Genomic DNA, 21800 nt, shown 5'->3' with positions numbered 1-21800 from the left:
TGGGTTTTCTTGGAGATTGTGAAGGTGAGGACTTAGGCACAGACAGTACCTGTGGTGCTGGTGATGCTACAGAGAAGCTGTCTTGGATGTAAGCAGTATGGAGTGGGCTTGTGGCAAAAACAACTGGGTTTTATTTGGTTTTTTTTCAGCTTATACCCAAAAAGTTGCCTCAGATACCCTAAGAAAATGTTAATGTTGGCACTTGGAACTTTGGACTGGGAACTTCCCGGGTACCCCCATCCCTGTAACTCAGCTGCATATTAAGTGACACTTAATAGTCTCTAAACAGTGGTTTTCTTTCCCAAGAGCTCTGTTGCTTTATGCTTAGATTTATGGAGGCAGTGTGGTGAGTTGACAGGTCATTAATGTGCTCATCTTCGTGTCGCTGTGTGTGATCTCTCGCAGCCCGCTCCCTTGGAAGTGCCTGGGTGTTATTGTTGACTCTTTAACGAGGACAAGACTGGTTTCCAAAGGAGTGTGACTCATGCAATTTTAGCCTCAATCTATCAGACAACGATGCATTGGATTAAATGATTACCTAAAGGATTAGGAGTTTGATTTTTTTTTTTGGGGGGGGGGGAAGAGTAAAAATACATAGGGAATCTGGAAGGAAGGGGGAAAAAAAGCTGCAAGAAACAAACCCTAAAGGCTGCTTCTGCACTTGGTTTACACTTCCAAAATGGGAAATGTTGTAGAAATTGAATCTCTGCTTTTATCTAGAGATCATCCTCTGCCAAGAGAGTGATACTTCACCTTGCTCTGAGCCTTCTGCTTGGTTCCTGCTGCCTGTCAGGTAGCTGCAATAGTAACATTTTTCTGATTTGATTTTTTTCCCTCCTTTCCAGCTGAAAATGAAAGTGCTGGCTGCGTGTTACTGCACACATCAAGGAAGGTAAGTAGGGATGCTGTGTGATTAAGTTACTTATTTTTTTCTTCATCTAGAAGCAGAGAAAAGGATCTTGAAACACTTTGGGGGCGGGGGGAGAGCTGCTTTTTACTGGCCTAAACAGAAGGCATATATTAATGCCTCGTTCCTTGAATTCATCTGTCTGTCTTTAGGCCTAAAAAGCCATATGCTGCTTGTTCTCCAAACAATTCCTGTGTGATTCTGATTGTTCCACTGCTTTTTTTGTTCCAGACAATTCCTTGACATGTTAATTCATCACTTTCTTTTCTGCAGCTGCCTGCGAAGGGCTTCAAGCATACACCACACAGGCTCAGGCTGCTGAGCTCCTCTCGAGCTGAAAGCAGAAACACCCAATAGACATTGCTGTGATTTGGTTTCCTGTTTACTCCACCTAATCAGATCTGCCTTCACGAGGCTCATCAGGAGGGAGTTCCCTGGAAACATGCAGTCTAGGAGGGCGATTGAGAAAGAATGCTTAGTTTACACTTGCTCTCGAGACCATAACTCAATAATGATAAAGTGAAAATGCAAAAAACCTCGTGTAGGCTGTATTCCTACAAACCTCCCGACTATGAGAGTACCCGGAAAGGAGGCAGAGAGGAAATGGGCTGATCTGTAATACCACATGAAGTCTTGGTCTTTGGGTCTGAGAGGTATGGCTTGTGGCGCCTTTAAGTTGTCTTGACTCTTGTCTCATCTTCTGGTTGGAGGGACCGGCCGTCTCTGTGAAAACTTGTAGCATCGCTGATCCTGGTAAATCACATATTGCAGGCTTCGTTGAAGTCTAACTTGGGTTCTTAAATCTGTTACCAAAGCCTCGGGGGCTTTTTAGGGAATCCCAGAGAGCCTTTTGACTCTGCTCAAATCCTGAAAAGGTATTTCAGCAGGCTGAATTACTAGGGGGAGGAAAAAGTGGAACAGCTTTAGTAGAAGTAACCTTCCTCCCAAGCAAAAAAAATCCCACCCCTAAACAATAACAAAAAAATCCCACAACAACAAAAAAATTAACTAAAAAAAGTCCCAAAACAAACCTACTGCTGCTGAAAAAAAAAAAAAAATTGTTTGATATTAAGAGATAGAAGTTAAAACGAGCTATTCCATGCTCAGGAGTGGGGATCCTTTGTCAATAATTTGTCTTGTCCAATACTAGTGCCAAGGTTCCCTGAGTTGTGTATGCTTGACTGAAAGAAACCTAAGAACTTAATCACTTAAAGTGCGAATTCGAAGCCCAACTGCAGGATCTGCCTCTCATAAGACATGCTTGGAAACTGCAAACACACAAGTCTTCTGTTTTATTTTTCCTTTTCAGAGCTGTAGGATCCCTGCTTTTCTGGCCTATAGTCCATGCTTGAGTACTTTAGCATGCTGTTGAGCAACAAATACCAGAGTGCTCGCGTGCTTTAGCGGGGCTTGAGAAAAGATACTATTGCCAGTTTTTGCCTCCAGGGAGGACAAGTGGAAATTTTGTCCTTCAAATGCAAAGGAAGCTGGGATCCGAGTCATGGAGGAGATGGCTCCAAGTGCCTGGGAAGGGGAATCTGGCAGAAAAGTGGTCAGGTCAGAAGCTTTGTCTGGAGGTGTTTGCCTGCTAGGTTGTCCCTGTCTTTGGTGGTAACCTGTGGTTCTTGTGCCTCTTCAGGAGTGCTGGAAGGGTGATCTGTGTCTCGGGCAAGTTGCTATCTGGCATGGCACTTGGTAGGCATAAATAAGGAGAAACTCCTTGATGTGGTTTGAACTATTTAATCACCATCATGGTGTGCTTCTAAGGGAATTTGCCCAAATGATCTCGGCAACAGCACAGGTACAGCTCTGCTCAGGACAACGTGCTTTTTGGACACTCCTCAAAAGATTCTTGCAGTGTCTGTAAGTGGAGGTGGTTTCCAGAGCAGCCACCCAGCAGAGAACTTGCGTTTTGGGCTGCCTTGATGAGCATTGAAAGCTCTTTTTTGCACAGATCGAGTGTGCGCTGTGGCCAAGAGACCTGCCTGAAGTTACTGGAGGCTGTTCTAACATCTTTCCCCCTCCTTTGGAACAACAGCCTCGCTTCTTGCCACGACACAGTGTGTGGCTTTGCAATGAAGGATACTTAATGCTATTAAAATGGCTATTGGGTAGCTGTCTTGAGTTTCTTGCTAAGTGGTTTCGTGCATCAGGTTTCCAGCATCAAGTATCCTGGTGTGACCTGACTACCTAGCTGTGAATTTTATTTTTATTTTATTTATATTTTATCTAGCTGTGAATTATTTGTGAAGGAGCAATCGTTAACCTCCCCTGAAACCACCAGGTGTCCTGACTGGACAGTTCTGCTCAAGCTATCTCTGAGGTGTTGCTTGTGCCAGTGCTTCCAATAATTTGATTTTGGTTTGTCTCGGGGTGATGTGTTTATAACCTTTCATGGTGGCTGGTTGCCTTGAGCTGTTTAATGTGCGTATCTTCCCCCTTGTTACAGGAGTGATAGTAAGGATGGGTATTGCCCCGATGTCCTATAAAGGACCAGGGGAACAAAACAAGGCTGAGGTATGGAAAATTATTTACACAAGGCATTGCCTGAAGCCTGTGGCAGAGCTGGAGCTGAATCTTTGACTTGTAACCTGCTGACAGCGCTGTCCTGCCACAACAAGCAAAGGATGCAAACAGCTTGCTGGAGGATCGGTGTTGATTGAGGTGATGTGGGCAGATAACAGCCCTCTTCTGAATGCCTTCGATTCGTTTCTGCTGTCCCTCAGCTTCCTCCTTCCACTGTTCTGCTTCTGGTGGCCCCTCTCATGCATGGGAGAAGTTTGATGACGTGAAGCCACTCTTGCTTTTTTGAAAGCTCCTCGGTGCTGTGGAACTCCTGATGCTCGTAACCTTCCTCATACCTCCATGGGTACCTCCTGTGCCATCTGCCTTGTGAAATTCGGTGTAGGTCATTTGGCCTCTTTGCTGATTGAACCTACGTGTTATGTTGTATTCTGCCTGCCAGACAAACTGAAATGAGTTACCTTTGGGAGGTGGCTGCTGGTCATATGGTGACCCCAGGAACACCAGTGTCACAGATGGCGATAGGGGTGTTAACGTCCTCTCATGCAGTGCTAATTTGAGACTGACTCAGCCGCTTGCAGTTATGGTCTCTTTTTTAGGTGGAGTTGTAATGTAGCTGTGTTGCTGTCTCCTCTCCTAAGAGCAGATGGTAACAAAGCCTTGGGGGTGGGAGCTGAAAACCTTCAGAGAATCCTCCCTCTCGAGGATGCTGTGTAAGAAGTGATTGATGTAAAGTAAAACAGTGCTAATTGCAATGGATGTGTACTGACAACTTGATAGTTGCTGCGATAATTATAGTAATTAGGGAGATGTTAGCGGGTTTTTTTTTTCCCTTGTGTCTAGGCTATAAATGGAGAAGGTAGAGAGGGTATGTGTGAGAGGAGGGGATCCATGAGTTGGGCTCTGGGCTGGTCATGTAACTTGGGGGAGAACGTGCCAAGGTCCTGGTTGTGGAGGCAACTTGGTGTCAGATTTGTGAAAGCAATTCAGGTTTGATTCTTCCTGAGCTTGAGGGGAATGTTTAAATGTATCTTGACAGTCTGGTCCTCAACATCATGAATTCAAGCCTGGCTGGTTTCCTCTTGGAGGGAGGATCTGTCTAGCAAAGTGCAGTTCCCATTTCCTCAGTCTTAAGCTGTTGAAGCAGAGGACAGAACTGTCGGTCCTTCTTGACCAGTACTGTGAGTGCGAACTGTGTGTGTGGATTTCCAAGGACTGTGACGTGGAAATGACGTGTTTGTAGTTTGATTGTTCAATTAAAGAACTTCACTGCTGGCAAATACAGAAAGGAGTTGATGTTTTGTAATACCGCATGGCTGTTTCTTCTGTCTCAAGGACAACAAACCTGGAACCAGCAGAGAGTTGAAACAGTATCAGCCTCTGACTTTTTCCTAGGCAAAAAAAAACCCTATTTTTTTAAATTCTGCTTTCTTTGTCAGTTTATAAATGGTGTCTAGGCATTCACCTGCAGGCACTCTCTTAGCCTTGAAAATGCAAACCTTCAATGCTTTCAGGAGTTTCTTGGCTTGATGCATTATGCATTTCTTCTGTAATGTGATCTGAATGGTCCAAGTGATTCCAGAATCATTGCCTGGGTGGCAGTAACCTCAGCAAAACTGCTTGTGAACTGCATGGATCCTAGGCCTTTGCCGTTAGGTGTTGTGTATTGCTCTAATGCTCTCACCTCTTCTTAACACAGTACCTGAAATTAAAGAATTTTGAGGAGGAAGTCAGAGCCCACCGAGACCTGGATGGGTTTTTGGCCAGAGCCAGCATCATCCTTGATGAAACAGCCACCTCTTTGGACGATGTTCTTCGAGAGATGCTGAAGCACTTTGCCGAAGATCCTGAGAACATGGAACCAAGCTGCAACTTTGAAAAAATCATGAGCACTTTATTCACAGATTCAGGGACCCCCCGAGAAGGAAACGGTAATCAACTCTTGATGTGCTTTTCCCTGCGGGTTGCTGTTGTCCTCCTTTCTGTTGCTGGTGTCTTGAACACTCATTACTGCGTGGTCCCCAGACTTGCATTTGCGTGTGACACTGGGGGGTTATTTTTCCATGTCACTCGGACTGAAGGGTCTCATGTCTCCGGTGTTTCTATGTTTTGGCGGAGTCTTGCCCCTGTTTCATTAAGATGACACGTAGTGGTGTTCTCTGGGGTGAGAAGTCTACAGCAGTGGAGTGTCTTCTCTATTTGGACCCCTTAGGTGTGCTTGTCCTCGGACAAGTGTCTGATGCCCTTCGGCAGAGACACATACTAGTGTCTCTTGGGAAAATGGCTCCTTTGCCTTGTGATTCTCCACCTGAATTCACACAGGCTGGGGAATTTTGCCTGCTTTGGATAAGTGATTGATTGGTTGGGGTGGGCTGAGCCTTTGCGTTGCTCCTGGCGCACTGGAAGGGACAAAAGGCACTTTGTTTTCCTCCAGAAACTCATAGGGCAGCCCTAGCCAATGTTGTTGGCTCACATGTCACCTTAAGCTATCAGCAAATGTCATAGCGTAGTCTAAAACGCTACCTTTTAGCCCAAGATGTAAAGAAGCTTAACTAAGCGTTGTTTCTCTGTAGGCACCCATGATGTTTCAGAGTCAACAGGAATGAATATACAAACATGTACATCGCATCTCAAATGTAACTGTCACAGCCTGAGTGAATTTGTTTAACAGATATGTCAAGTCCTGAGCATGTAGTAAGCATGTTCATGCTTTGGTTACCTCTTGCTACCTGTCTTAGAGCTTTGCATTTATAATCTCTTTAATTTAGGCTTTCTGCCAATAAAGAAAAATCAAGCAGTGCCATAAAATAATATGAGGACAGTAGTTGGGAAGAGGGGGAGCGAGGGCAGGGGATTCAGAAGATGATGCCTCTTCCAGTCCTGTCTGTGTTGAATAGTGCTAATCTAATAACCTAATATTGCAGTAGCTTGATGTTGGGAGGAGAAAACAGCTGCTTTTCCAAGCTGCAAGTAGTTTAAAGACAGAATTTAAAAGCATCGGGACAAATGTTTCCATCTTTCTCTGTCATCACCCCCCATCCTTGCATCAATCCACTGTGCAGATAAATAAGTATGCTTGGTGTTAGTACTCAGCTTCCATTTGAAAGGAAATGTTATTTGCAGTTGCAAACCAAACATGGACAGCCTGTAACGTTTCCCTCTCTTCTTTTCCTAGTTCACCTCTTATCAGATACAATTCAAGGGGTCACAGCGACAGTCACAGGGGTGCAGTATCAGCAGTCCTGGCTCTGTATCATGTAAGTACCTGGGTTAGGCTAGCAGAATCCACTGGCTGCTCGAAACTTGTCACTTCTCGTGCTGCTGGGAAGAGCAGCAGTTCAGAATGTGCCCTTGTAAGTCACGATGGTGACGCTGTCTCCATCCATCCTGGCCTGGGGGATCTCAGTCTCAGCATTGGGCTGTTCCTCTTTGCAAATGGACAAGCAGTAGCTTGGGCAGAGGTGACTGCAGCCTCTACAGGGCCTTAAGCTCTTGGATGCTGTCGAAATCTGGTGTTAACAAGCTAAGAATGCTGAAAAAAAATATGAGCCAGAAAATGCTAATTACTGAGAAATGTTAATGAGAAACTTCTGAAAGGGACAAGCAAACTGGTTCATGGACTACTTTGCCTGCCAAAGTCTGGGACCTTGTACCAGAAGATTTCTTAGGTCTTTTGATGAAAACATCTAAACTTTGTAACTGAAAATTGAAGTCAGAAATTCCAACACTATTTAGACACGGATTACTTTGTCTGACAATTAATTCAGATGCTGATTAATTATCAACACTGTTAAACATTGGAGCAGACCCTTAAGACAGTAAGGACTCTGTCACCTGGGATTTATGAAACATGGTGGCTTCACCCCAGCCTCTGCTTGACCAAAACTGGGGTTTGAAATTGTCTGTCGAGCATGTCGGGTGAGCCAAACTGTCCCTTCACAGAGGAAAGCCAGAACCTGAGTCACTGAGCCAACCAAAGCAACGTGATTTGACTTCTGCTTGTTGCTTTTTGCATAGGCAGTTTCTGAGTCAAGTTGTCGAGAAATATGTTAATTCCCAGAGAAATTACTAGGATATGTTGGATAGGTGCCTAAAGGCTTGGGGGGGTGCATGTGCATATTTTATCCTTCACAGCCACTTTGCTAGGACAACTGTCACAATAGCTTTCCTTCTACTAGCAGTCCTCCTGCTGCCGTCTGTTTATGGCTGGAAAAATTGTAGAGCATTTTGCCTTGGAATTAGATGATTTAAAACAACCAACCAACCAAAACCCCAACAAAACTCGCCAACAAACAAGAAAAACCCCACCCCTCTTTCCAATCTCTTGTGAAAGAGATGTGGGCTCCGTAAAAAAAGAAACGGGGTTCTGTTCTGTGAAATAAGTGAACTGGATAATGTCTGTGCTGCATGTGCTACTGTCAGCTCTACTCTCATGCCTGGTGTGTACAGAGCAGTTTGCACAAAGAATGTGAGTTTATATAGTAAAATGGTATTTCTGTACTGATCAAGAAGGCTTTTGAGCAATTTTCTCCACTTTGGACGCCATAGGTAGCATAGTGGCAGTAAGGATATGTACATCCTACTCTAGGAAGGGTAGAGGGTGGAAGTTTCTACGGGGGCATGTGACATGGCTCTACAGAGGGCTTTGGAGAGCATTGACTACATAACAAAGCATTTCTAGAGGTCATGATACAAATGCTGTGATTATATACATGAAATTGAAAAGGGTAGGTTCAGCCTTTCTGTAGAAAGTGTGCCAAAGCTTTAAATGCATCCATGTGAGTAATACTAGCTTCCATGACAAGACTTGATTTGAAAAATAAGCTTATAGCCTGAAGGTGTCTTATGCAAAACTTTCCTTGTTTCTTCCTTTTGTTACTCTGAAGAGGGCGAAGAAAGTGGTGGGAAAGCAGTGATGAGTTATTAACTATAATTATCTAATTATTGCACTGTATTTCTGCTGTAGCTATTGTGCAACAGATTGTGAACCATATTTTTAGATCTTACATTTTTCTTGAAGTCAGATTGCAAAACAACTTCCAAAACTCTGAAGTAAAAGCAATTTGATGGAAAAAAATTTCCATATGAGTGGGATACGTGCTGTTCTTAATCCTTGCATTTAGTCTATACTCTTTGCTAAATTTTAAATTAGCACTGCTGGCTTTTGTGCACCTTAGCTAACTTCTTATTCCTAGTGGATGAGATAGGCTTTGAGTATCATGGTTTATATTAATGAGGAAGAGCAGCTCAGAGACATGGGTTTGGTAGTGTTGCTTCTGCATCGATTTCAAGGGGAAATACTAAAGCCGAAATTAGCTTAGAGTCAGAAAACACTTGTGAGGCATTTTCACTGAGATGTGCAGAGCCTGGCTGCAGAAGAGCATTCCTAATGGACACAGAAGTTTGGTTCCCTCTCTCTTCTGTGCTGGAGAGAGGGCTGCACTTTCTTATCTGGCTTATCCTCAGTGGGAAGAGCAGTGGGGAAAAAAATAGGGTGAAATAGCTATTCTGCTTTTGTTGGAATTGGTGCTTTCTTGACAGTTTCAGGTCTGTTGAACCATTGTCAAGGTCATGTGTACTGTATGGATCTAGGCTATGGCCACGTGACAGAACAAACTATTGAGGAATTGAAGATCTCAAGGTTTGAATGTTCTACTGAAGCCCAGGAAAACAACTGGCTTCTGATTCACAATAGGGTTTAGGGCTTTTTTGGCAAGAATGACCAAAACCTGATCTTGCTGAAGCCATGCCGGGGTACATAAGCTCATGGAAACCTTGAGACTACTCCATTAAAATTCTGTGTAGCTGAGAGCAGCACCTGTACTGCATGTCCCACTAATCAGCAGTCTTCAGCTCTAGAAGAATGAAGGTTGCTAGGTATTTGTGTACGTGATGGCTTTCTAACTAGAGAGGAAATCTTCAGAGTTAGTTATTTAGCACGAGGATGCTCTGCTGTTAGTAGAAACTTAGGAAGGTACTTTGGTACCCCTCCAGCATGCAATGACTGCAGCGGGTAGATGTGCTGCCAGGAGAGTGCCTGAAGTTCCCCATGGACTACCATGATCCCAGAGCCTGGAGGGGGGGTGAACTGGATGCTTTATATGCCTGGATCAGGAAAGGTGGGGAAGAAGCCCCTGTGAGAGCGATTGGGTTTTGTGTTGCACAGTTGTGTCTCAAAAAGCCCGAGGAAGGCTAACCCCCTTATCCAAGTATATGGAGAAGTGGCTCTCATCCCAAGCCAAGTCCTATCACACCCAGTCGTTTCTGTCTGACAAATAGAGAGGCAAATGCCTTCCTGCCTCCTGCCCCTTGGAGTGAAGAATACCTGATGCTTAGGGTGTTCAGGTAACTGTTAACTGACTGCTGGTGGATCTCTCTCCTTGATGTCCTCCAAGGAGAGACACCAGCTGGGTCGGTTATTGAACAAATGCTGCCTGAACTGAGTGGAATTCCCCAGGCATCACAACTTCCAGGCTATGTTCTTCTTGCCAGGAGATGAATGGATATTGCTTTCTTCCAAAGCTGAATCCTTAGAAAAACACGAAAGCTATCTGCTTCATAGTCTGGATTGAGTAGTTGAAAAGCCATTTCCTTTGGCTGCGTTGATAAGGCACATGGATTAGTGAAGGACTTATTTTTGGTGCATTCAACTGATTTGCTAAAGCTGTTTTAACAGGCAAAGTGGAGGAAAAAAAGCCTCTCTGCAAGAGGAGAGTGGTTTGTGTGCTCTGTGTTGCTATAAAATTTCTTACTCTGATATAATGCACCATTGCAATGATTCCTGTGGAGGAGTTTAACTTGGAAAACCCCCGGCAGCCTTTCAAAAACATGTATTGTGAGGTTATTTTGGGCATCAAGCAAGACTGCTGTTCAGAGTAAAGTTTAAGAGTAGTAACTTCCCAGATTTAATGTATAACTGATGGCTGTATGAAACATACTACTAATGGATCTCTCAGCAAAAGTAGTGCAAAGCTGCTTTCACGTCCTTAAGGATTTGTCCAGACCCAGAGGTTTGTGAGTCTACAGAAATATTGCTCAGAATACTGCCCCTTCTTTCAAAGACCAAAATGGGATGCTATGGGAAATTAAACAGTTCAACTCTTTAAAACAAATATTATCCTTTAGAGGAATGATGACAAGATTTGGAGACTTGTAAAGAAGAGCCTCTTCTCCAAAAACTACAACCCTCATCTCTGAAGTGTTCTTTGGGTTCAAAGAACTGATTACTCTTGAGTGCCTGCAGCCACCCTTGTTGGGTTGTCCCAGGTTATGCTGGAGAGCTGAAGCTCTTGCAGGTGCTGCATTATGTAAAGGAGTTCTCCAAATTCAAACCCTCCATTAGGAATTTGGGTCCCAAAGAAGATCTGTTGGAGAGAAGGATGACTCGTTTCAGTGCCTGCAGCACGTGTAGATGGAGGAGGAGATTTGTCCTTATGCATTGACCTGTAGGAAATACTTTCCTCTAGAGAGATTAACTGCTAGAGAGAATGGGTCTTTCTGGAGCCCAGCAAAGCGCGTTCACCAGCTTGGAGCGACTTTGTTGGTGAAACAACCTTGTGCCAAGCTGCGGGTGAGCTGGCTTGCTAGTCCCAGCTTCATTCCTCACTTGCAAATTCTGGTTTCTGAAAGCTAGTGCCTGGAGCTGCTCCACAGAGTAAGATTTATTTGCAGTGGATGAGAACAAGAAGTGTCATTGTTGTTCCGCATCAGGACAGGAAAAGGCTGGCTAGCTGATTACCTCTGCTGGGCACTTTTTCTTACTGCAGGGGATAATTTGTTTCTGAATTAACTTCCTTTCTTGCCCTGGTTAAAGCGGGTTTCTGTTTCTCTTGGGTCTCCATAGTTTGACCCTTTTTATGAGATGGTTGAGAAATGTGTTATTACTCTGATAACATCTTGGGTGTGGGGCAGACCTGCAGCATGTGTGACTCGGTATATCAATGATTTCGGTGGAGCGTTGCCAGTTCTCACCATCGGAGTGCCATGCTTAACGCCGCTAGATCTGCAGCCTGGAAAGAGAGGAGGGCAGTGAAGCAGGAATGCGTGCTATAATTTAAATGCCCTCTTTATGAGCTCAATTAGGGGATGATCAAGATAAAATTGCTGAGAACACAACCTGGCATCTCATTAAATCATAGCCCAGCATTTCCTCGTGTGATTAATACTGGGTGAAAATAGATTTTTCAGCTTTCTGGCCAAACCAAAGGAGAATCAAATTTAGCTCAATGCAAACCAAAAGGGAACTTGGAGGCTTTGGCCAAACCAGACTTGATTTAGTCAGCTGAAAATGTCTTGCTAGTTCTTGATTATTTTTTTTGTGGGCTTTGACTATTTACCCTTCAGATCATTTTTTTCATAGTGGGAATTTACTTAAGTGCTACTTGAAAAGTCACTTCATTTTGAAAGTGACTCTCCTCTTGGGCTGAACTATGCTGGGTTTTACCTGCAGTCTTGCATAACTTGGGATTTCTCCATGTAAATGAAATAACTTTTTTTTCTTGTCCTTTACAAATATTTGCAGTTTTGGTTTGTGTTATATTAGTAGCTGGATTCTGGAATTAAAACAAAAGTGGAAGCTGTAAGTGCTACACCAGGGAATAGGATTTGAGTCAGCAAAATAATGGCTTAAATTTGAAGAAAAGCTTGAGATGCTGGGCAGAAGTGATTGGCCTTGCACTAAAAGTACTGAGACACCATTTTTTTCCCCTCAAATAAACAGATATAACAGAGCATGACCAGGCTCAGTGCAGATGAGGCTGCATTCTGCACAAAGGCACTGCTGCTCCCCTCCATGAAACAATGCTTGGGTGCATCAGACCTTCTTTGTGGCATCTGTTTTTAAATCTGGATTTACTCTGGTTTACCCTTGCTAAACCAACTGAGCCTGATTTGTAAAGGTATTATTGACTTAAATTGTGTCCATACATTGACCTAAACTAGGTTGGAAATTCTTCAGTGGTCCACACTCAGTTTTACTGGTGTAAGTGATACCGGGATTCAGATGCATGTGTCAGTGTCAATAGAGCTCTTTACAGAAGACTTGGAAGAAACTGTCTTGGAGGTGTGAGAAGTCTCAAACTCCAGCACTTTGGATAAAACTATTTCGGATAAAAATGGGTAGTGATGACAGTGGGTTTCTTTGGTGTCTTGTGAACGTGCTCAGTGTTGCTAAATCTTCCAGTACTCCTTAAGCATTGTGAGATCATCTTGTTGCACAGTTTCCCAGTCCCTCAAGGTAAGGAAACAGTGGACTCCTGATTTAGAGAAACATAAGGTTTTGGTGTGGCTCCCAGGAAAATTAGCCTGTGTGTAAAAGCAATCTAATAACAAAGAGCAGCCTTTTAGAGTCAAATTTTCCCGCTATACCCAAGAAGCTCTTGAGCTGAAGTGATGCGGTAGCCTTGTGGATTGGCACTGTTGGCAGGACTGTCATCTCTGGAAAACATGGCCTTAGAGTCAAGTTACTGGAGCTGAAACATAACCCTGTCACTTCAGGGAGAAAGCTAATTACAGAAGAACATGTGGCTGGCTTACTTATTGCACTGTATAATACCTTTTTCCAAATAACTTGCTATATTGCAATCCTGACTTCATGTATTGTAGCTACAGGAGCAGGTCTCTTACCGATTGGCTTTCCTGCCTTGGGTAGGAGCGAGATGAAATTCTGGTTTTTGTGAGGCTTCACTTCTTGGATTTACTCAAGCGGGGTGGGAGCAGGCAAGCAGGTACCGCTGAGCAGCACTGCTGAGAGGTGGCTGGTATCCAGTACCTCCAGGGCACGTGCAAACTTAGGTTCCTGTGCGTGCCTTAGCATCCTGCCCCACCTCAGGCACCGGGGTGTGTGCTGGTGGGATCAGCCCTTGCCCTGTAAAAAGTCCTCTCTGGCCATACTTTGTACTTCAGTAGCTTCTTGCTACTGTCAGGTGCTGCTTGACAGACATGGTAGGAAGGGGATGATGTCTGGGAAGTGTTAGTACAGCTCTGAGCAACAGGTATCTGATACCTGCTCCTGGACATCTCTGGAGTAGAAATGATGTTCAAAATGCCCAGAATAAATCACAGAATACCAGGTTGGAAGGGACCTCCAAGGACCATCTGGTCCAATCGTTCTTGGCAAACACATGGTCTAGACAAGATGTCCCAGCACCCTGTCCAGCTGAATCTTAGAAGTGCCCGACGTTAGGGAGTCGGTGACTTCGCTGGGGAGATTATTGCAATGGCTGATGGAGAAGGAAAGCTTTCTTTTTTGAAACAAATTGATTGGCGAGCTCAATATCTGAGGTATGAAAATACTGAGAACCGAGTGCAAAAGAAGGGTCACTTTTGCTAATGGTGCATTAACTATTCACTGCTGACCAGTTCTGGTAGATAGGGAGAGAACAGAAGGTGCTGGACCACCTGAAGGTTCTCCTGTTAGTGTAAAGCCTGGAGTTTGTGTCTTCCCTGTTGGCTTGTTGAACTGTAATGCCAGGAGACTTGTATGCTGTCCAGCCACAGCAGGATTACTACCAAGGGCTTTGATTTGCTGGTGAAAACCAGTGTTGTCTGTGCTCATCTGATCCCTTGGGAGGGAAGGGCAAGGATTGTCACAAATCCAAACTATGGGTTTAGTTGAGAAGGCAGCTTGCCCTCTATTTTCAATTACTTTATTCCTAACCTTAGGACCTGCCTGCCTTGATCCTTCTCCCTTCCAAAGCCGATTCAAGTAGAAAAAAGACAAGGGGATGTGGTGGAGGGGAGTTAGGAAATAAATGAAATACTGTCATCTTGCTCGTGATCTATATTGTTCTAATTAAGCTGTTTGGTTGCTCTCAGACAAATGCCTTTGTCAGATTGATTTGTGTAAGTAGGCTGGTTCCAATCTGTGATCAGGAAGTGAAACTCAGTAAGAATATAGTTGGTGGTGTGATTTTTATTTTTTTTATATGCAAGTTATTAAGAACTTAATAGAAAATATAATGTTCTCCTGACTAGTACATCTCCAGCCAAAGATCTTCAGGAGCCATTACTGGAACAACCTTCAGGGTGCATGGGTGTGAGAATACATGTTAAAAGGAGAGAAATGGGTTAGGATTATGGAAAAGTTAAAGGAGAGACGATTTAAGGACTGTGATAGATGCTTGCTAGACGAATGAAAGGGAGCAAGCAGTTTAAGTGACGTTGAAGCAAGAAAAAATTAATCACTGAGGTAGGAAAACACACTTGCATACTTCTTTCAGTGTCAATAGGCAAAACCCGAGTATGTGTCTCATCAAATGCTTTTCAGAAGGGTTGAGAAGTAGTAGGTGGCTTTAATGGGAACAGGAGATCTGCTGTCCAGGCTGGTGTTAACCTCTTCCTGCAACTGCACCAAGCCACTTTGCTGCTTTGTCAGAATTTCCCACCATGAAAAATGATGGATACTCAGATCACAGCTCTGTTTAAATATCCTGAATGGAGACAGACCTGGTCTTTCACGGCTTCCACACATGATCTCTATGTTAGTCTTTGTTATGGGAGTCAAACAGCCATTGCAGGCCCAGCAGGGCTGGCTGGATTGCAGCCAAGGATTTCCCTCTGAGCAGTAATTCTGCCTGCTGCAGCCTCTGAGATCTCCAGCAAAGAGGTCAGCTTGGCTTGTCACACACCTGTACCAGAAAGGAGGGAAAAATAACAGCTGAGAGCCAACAGGGAAAGCCATTCAAACAAAGATCTGCCCAAGGCAAAAGTGGAAATGTGTTGGTTTGGCATCTTGCCTTAATGTTTCCAAAAGCACTTGGGGAGATCAGGTGAAACGAAATGAAGTGTAAACTGCTTTCTAGTAATGTAGGTGTTGGATGTTTTATTTCTGAGAGGTTTTTTTTGGAGAAGCTTCTGCAGCACTGCAAGTACTAGATATGTTGCATCCTCTGCCTTTTGATGGCTTGGCTATTAAAAAGCAGATGGGGAAGAGGAAGAATACACCTTGAATTCTTGAACATCCATGTTTTTATGGGAAATAACTCAAATTCTACAAAAGAGCTACCAGAATTGGGCTACCAGTAACTTAAAGTCACTGTTTAAGACTGCAGAAGTGACCCTTTCACAACCAGCAGCGTTTTGTTTCTCAAATTTGAAATGTGTTCATGAATCTTGTGCACCAGCAGAGAGCAGGCGATGTGTTGTAGTGTCAAGTGTAACAATGCCATCTTCCTTGACAGTTGCACTATAAAGTCCCTTCAGCGACGTCATGTTTGCATCAGCCGCCTGGAGAGGCCTCAGAATTGGGGTGAGAACTCCTGCGAAGTGAGATTTGTGATATTAGTCCTGGCTCCCCCTAAAATGGTGAGTATTGCGTTCTCGTTTGCTCTGGGGCTTCAGAGAGTTCTCTCAAGATTGTTTTTCCTTGGTCTCCTTCTAGGGCTAATGGCAACGTATTATTTTTAAAATACAAGGGGATGTGAAAAGGCCCGAGATCTCAGCAGTTGTCAAGATGGCTTTATACTAAGTGTCTGAGAGGAGTAGGTTAGTCAGCTGTGTCCTTGTCTTACTGGAGGATGGCCTCTAGCCTGACTGGGAGGAGAACACTGCAGATCAAGTGTGTCTGTAGTCCTCATGCTTTTTTTTTTTCTAGAGCTACAGCTGTGATGCATTTATTACTGTACGGATTCCCCCCTCCAGCTTTACCAGTTAAGCTATTTAGAGGCAAGGAATGCTGTTCCTGGTTAAAGCCATGCTTGTGAAGTGCTCTTGGGGGTCTGCAGCTGATGCCCCCCTGCGAAAGTCTGGGCTGCTTCTCGGAAAACTCTTTTGATGGGACTGACAGTTACACTGCAGATGTCGTTGCAGCAGCTGTAGATCATAGAATCATTCAGGTGGGAAAAGACCTGTGAGATCATCAAGTCCAGCCATCAACCCTAATTTACCAAGTACACCCCTAAACCATATCACCGAGCACCACATCTGAACAACCTTTAAACACATTCAGGGATGGTGACTCAAGCACCTCCCTGGGCAGCCCGTTCCAATGCCTGACAGCCCTTTCAGTGAAAATACTTTTCCTAATGTCAAGTCTAAACCTGCCCTGGCTCAGCTTGAGTCCGTCCCCTCTTGTTCTATCGCTAATTTCCTGTGGGAAGAGACCAGCACCTGCCTCTTAACAACGTAGGCATAGAGAGCAATAAGGTCTCCCCTCAGCCTCCTGTTCTTAGGACTAAACAGCCCCAGTTCCCTCAGCTGCTCTTCATAAGACTTATCCTCTAGGCCTTTCACCAGCTTTGTTGCCCTTCACTCTCTCCAGCACCTCAATGTCTGTCTTGTATTGAGGTGCCCAAAACTGAACACGGTACTCGAGGTGTGGCCTCACCAGTGCTGAGTAGAGGGGGGTAATCACCTCCTTACTCCTGCTGGCCACACTATTCCTAATACAAGCCAGGATGCCATTGGCTTTTTTTTTGGCCACCTGGGCACACTGCTGACTCAGTCAGATGGACTGATATAACCAAGAGGAAGAGGTAGTTTTGTGAGTTCTATTGCAGTATGGGTGAGACTACTTGGGAGCTGGGGTGTTTGTAAGGTCAGGCTGTCCTGAGGTCCGTTGGGATGTGTTTTCATAGCTTTTGGCACTCGAACCAGCAAGGTTAAAGCTTGCTCAAGTGTACTTACTGGTTCTTTGGTGTAGATAAGGCCAACAGATGACATGGTAGTGCACATTTACTGCAATATCACAGGGGGCATCAAGGTTAATTGGGGATCGCTGTCCTGTCTGCCTAGAAAGCACTGGCTTGATCAAGATGGTGTGTTCTTCTGTCTAATGGTTGAATGGTTCAAAGCTCAAGACCTCTTCACACTTCAGCTGGCTGTTTACACCTTGGAGCTACTAGATCTGTGCTTCTGGGAGGTGCTGGAGAGGTTGGGGACCTTGTCTGGAACAGGACATATCCTGATTCAATTTCCTGCTCTTCAATGCTATCTGTGTGACCTTGGGACCTTCTAGTCTGGTCTGTCTGTCTCCTCCCCCCCTCCACCACCCTTTTTAAATGGAAATACTGGTGTTTCCTTATTTCCCAGGATTTCTGGCAGATCTTTCCCAGCTGAGCAGTTCAATGCTTTTGGCATAGATCTCAAACCCAACAGGCTGAAAACATATTGGTGTTCCTTATGACAAGCAGCAGGCAAACAACTGCACCCGTGCACGATTGCCTTGATCTCTCTTTCATTGTATGGCAGTTTGTTTATCTCTGGCCAGCTACGTGCAAAGCACCCAGCAAACAGCTCTGCATCCGCTTGTGTCCTGAAAGCTTGCAATTCCAATGGACAGCATCAAATTAAGGAAAGGGAGTGGGGGCCAAGCAGAGCCGCAGTTGCCAATGTGCTTTTTATTTCAAATAAGTTTGTCTAGCCAGCTCTAAGTACGCATTTCTGGTACAGCAGTTAAAATAATTAACCTGCTGACAGTAACATCTTAAATGAGCCCTGCTGGGGGGGGGTGAGGGGAAGCCCAGAAAATGGCATCTGTTGTGCTGAGGAATCCAGATCCTTGGCCTTCTCATAGAATCTTAGAATAGTTTGGGTTTGAAGGGACCTTTAAAGGTCACCTAGTCCAACTCCCTGCAGTGAGCAGGGACATCTTTAGCTACATCAGGTTGCTCAAAGCCCTGTCCAGCCTGACCTTGAATGTTCCCAGGGGTGGGGCATCTACCATCCGTCTGGGCAACCTGTTCCAACGTTTCACCACCCTCATTGTAAAAAAAAAAAATCTCTTCCTTATTTCTAGTCTGAATCTACCCTCTTTTTAGTTTAAAACTGTTACCCCTTGTCCTATTGCAGCAGGCCCTACTAAAAGGATTGCCCCCCATCTTTCTTAGAAGCCCCTGTTAAGTACTGAAAGGCCACTCTAAGGTCTTCTAGGAGCCTTCTCTTCTCCAGGCTGAACAACCCCAGTTCTCTCAGCCTGTCCTCTTAGGAGGGGTTTTTCAGCCTCCTGATTATTTTTGTAGTCTTCTCTTAAAAAGTTCTCTTGCAAATCTCTGTGCTCTTCCTCTAAACAGTTTGTATCTCTCTTTGGGAAAGCAAAGGGAGCAGCATTGGGCAGCTTGAAATAACCCCTTGCAGCATCCAGCCCAAGGGACCGCTGCCTCTTAGAGGTGAAAGGAGAAGCCACCCCTGTGATGGCAAATCCAAGTTGCCTCAGTCTGAAAGTACCAAGCTTACAAACTGTGAAAGCAGCTCCCAGAGCAGGTTATCTTGATTTCAATTCCAAACCCTTCCCTAGAAACTTAAGTCGAACATGTCCTTGCAAGCGTGTCTAAAGGGACATACCCTGTGACGGAGGAGAGGTGGAGGCAGGGCAGTGGTGAGTGGTGGAGCAAGTATAGTGTCAGTGATGACTTTGGGACTAGCGCAGTGCCACCCACATGGCTACGCCTCTGCGTCAAGCGACACTGAATTACTTGGTTGTGTTCACGAAGAAATGGTTCGTCTGCTTGGTTATCAATCATGAAAACGAATTCAGATCAATCACATGTGCTCGCTGCTGCTTTTCACAGTAAGGCGAGGAGCTTGGAGGCTGTCCAAAGGAGGGTGGTGGTTTGGGTGTCTCTGGCAGTTGCTGCGTGATGAGTATTGAGTGTAGCTAAGGCAGGTGGGTTAAAACTTGGTGTCAAAAGAAACTCTTAATGAGCTATGGTTCTACATAACTTTGCCTTGGCAAATATCTTATCTGTCCTGACCGAAGTGGTACAAGCAGTTGAGCAGGTCAGGGTTTGTAGAGCTTGGGTTTGGTGGGTTTGTGCAGGGATGGGGGGCTCAGTCTCTTCTACTGTTCCCTATGCTTCTAATTTCCAAGGTGCTTGGAGCAATAGGAAAGAGGGCTTGGATACTGCTGAAGCTGGACACTCAAAGATCAGGCCTGTGGCCCACAGAAATGTTAAAGCATGCAAATGGGCACTCGTTGCTTTCTCATGTTTGCAAGTCTCCTGTCCCTTCCAAGCAATTAATGAAGATAGACAGTGCTGCTTGTGTGCACACTCAGCTGCTTCTTTCCTATGCTTTCCTCCATGCCAGTAGGTATTTTAGCTGAGAGCTCTAAATCTCCACTTGTGCTGCCAGAATTGCCCTAGAGAGGCCAACCAAATGGAGTTTTAATTCCCAGAAAACAGTAAGCTCATGAAGCAGATGTGTAGACTTATCTCAGCCTTCCGGAAAAGACATCAGGACACTTGTACCTGCAGGAAATTTGACTATAGCATCTTTCCACCCTAGTAGCAGTAATGCTGAGATGCTGAAGGTCAGCAAAGACTCTTTTATTTGTTTAGTCTTAGCAGCCTTGAAGGGAGACTGGGGATAAAATGCATGCTCAGCATGATTCAGCTTTGGATCGAGTCCTGGGAAGTTGATCAGGTAAGACTGATCAGTGCTTCTGGTCCAGGCCTGCATGTTGATGCCTTTACAGGATACTGCTGTGGTTGGTGTGTTCGTCTGCAACAGCTTCCATACGTACCCTTCTCCATCAGGTGTCACGGGGGTCCTGGAAGCCAGGCACCTTGCTCTTCAGATGGTGCCCAGTGAGGCAAATCAGCGTGTTTACCTTTCAGAAGTGAAAGAAAATAATTTTACAAGGGTTTTTTTCTGTTCTTTTTTTTTTTCCACTCAGAAAAGTACCAAAACTGCCACAGAAGTGGGCAGGACATTTGCCACGATGTTTTCGGACATAACCTTTCGGCAGAAACTCCTAGAAACCAAAACCGAAGAGGAGTTCAAGGAAGCCTTAGTCCACCAACGCCACTTGTTGACTGTGGTGAATCAGAGACCCTCAGCAATGAGCGATGGGCACAAGTCGCACGGTCCTAAGCCACTCAAGGTAAGGCTAGCCAACATCTGCTACGCCCCTGCCTCAGTGGTGTCCAAGGGCACAAATTCAAGAGGGTTTTGGGTAAGGAGATGAAGCACTTGTGCTGCTTGCATCCATTGGGCTCTCCTAGCAAGCTGTCAGCACTGAGGTTTTTACAAACGGCTGCTGGGTGTCTGTCCACCTTCCCCAGGTCCTGCTGTAAATCTAAAAAAAAACCCAAACCAACACTTCCAAGAGGCAGGTGCTGAAGGGATGTAGAGCAGTAGGGGGTTGAAATGGTTACAGGATTTTGATTCCAGATGCTTAGTCAAGGATGGGATTAATAACTGTGCGTTGTCAGTCCAAGGTACTTAATCCTTACAATCAGAAGTCTCTGAAGGAAGCTGCTGCTTCTCTCCTGCAGCCAAAAGACTTCTTGGCCATCTCTGCACAGTAATTTCACTTAAAAGGTGCCTGTCAGTATTTGGCCTGACTTCTCACTGTTTGATCTGTAGCTCTGTAAAACGTTACTTGCTTTGTACTTTAGAGTTTGAGGGAAATGCTGTAACTCGGCTTTCTTTTCTGGAATTTCCTGTGTATTGGTCATCGCTTTGCTTTTCCGTTCAGAAATTCATTCTTTAACCAGGCAGCATACCTGAAAAACAAACTGTGCCATCTCTAGCTCGCTGCTCTCGTCCCTGAATTACAAACAGCCTTAAAGGCTTGGGTTGCCTGCAGTGCAGAAGCTGGTTAACTTATCACTTTTTTTTTCCCCTGGAATAGACTTAAGGGGTTTTGATCTGCACATCTGGAAATGAGCAAAGCTCATGTTTTTTCCTGCAGAATCCCCTTGCTTATAGGTAGCACTCTGAACTTTCCTAGACCCCATACCTGCTCTTAAGTTTGCAGAACAAGTCCTGAAACCCTCTTTAAACCTAGGTATCTCAGAGCAGTGGTATTTGGAGTAGTTGCAGTCATGTAATTTAGGTACAGTTAGGTTTAACCCTTTGCACTTGGTCTTTCAAAGGAGGTGGTTTTGGGTTTTTTTAGAACAGTTGAAGTGTCTGTCTTCTGCTAAAACTAGCCCTTTTTAAATGTCTGTAGAGGGTTTTCTGCTCTGTGATCTGGTGAGCAGGAGAGCTGGATGCAACACTGAGCTTGTGGATGTTGGCCCTGAGGAGTGGTGGTTCCTACCTGCCTTGCTGGGCAAGCAGCCTTGGCCAGGCAGATTGCTGACAGCTCTGAGCCAGTGCTGTAGATAGACACACTTGTTTCTTTAGTACTTGCTCTTGGCATTGACCATTCTTGGTCTGGATTTGGTAAATTGTTATTTATAAAATGTTTTATCCTTTAGCTCTTGGGAGAGACAGTCTCTGTAGTAGTAACTCAGCTTTCTTGTCTCTTGGAAGAAGCTGTCCCCCACCCTGCCTTGCCAGCATAAACCTTAAGAGCTGGGATGGAGATTTCTTGTCCTGGCAAGCAAAGATTTGTCTGGAGAAGTGAGGTTGATTTGAGATCACAGCCTGCATTCCTCAGTTCCTGTGAGAGCCATCTCCAGCAGCATCTCCTCCCCCTCTGCCT

At 44.8% G+C, this 21800-nt stretch overlaps 1 protein-coding gene across 2 annotated transcripts in view; it reads left to right on the top strand.

Moving 5' to 3' along the window:
- SLC4A11 (solute carrier family 4 member 11) overlaps positions 1-21800 on the top strand; it is a 139032-nt gene that overhangs the window by 83380 nt on the left and 33852 nt on the right. For both annotated transcript variants that reach the window (XM_086463929.1, XM_086463928.1), the window contains exons 4-9: positions 846-892; positions 5130-5361; positions 6004-6066; positions 6606-6687; positions 15610-15733; positions 20043-20249. In XM_086463929.1, coding sequence (XP_086320055.1) covers positions 846-892; positions 5130-5361; positions 6004-6066; positions 6606-6687; positions 15610-15733; positions 20043-20249 — 755 coding nt within the window. The remainder of the gene's footprint in view (positions 1-845; positions 893-5129; positions 5362-6003; positions 6067-6605; positions 6688-15609; positions 15734-20042; positions 20250-21800) is intronic.

This window comes from Leptosomus discolor, chromosome 4 (assembly GCF_034619465.1).
Source record: "Leptosomus discolor isolate bLepDis1 chromosome 4, bLepDis1.hap2, whole genome shotgun sequence".
Classification (NCBI taxonomy): Eukaryota; Metazoa; Chordata; class Aves; order Leptosomiformes; family Leptosomidae; genus Leptosomus; species Leptosomus discolor.
This window is presented reverse-complemented; position numbering and strand designations above follow the sequence as displayed.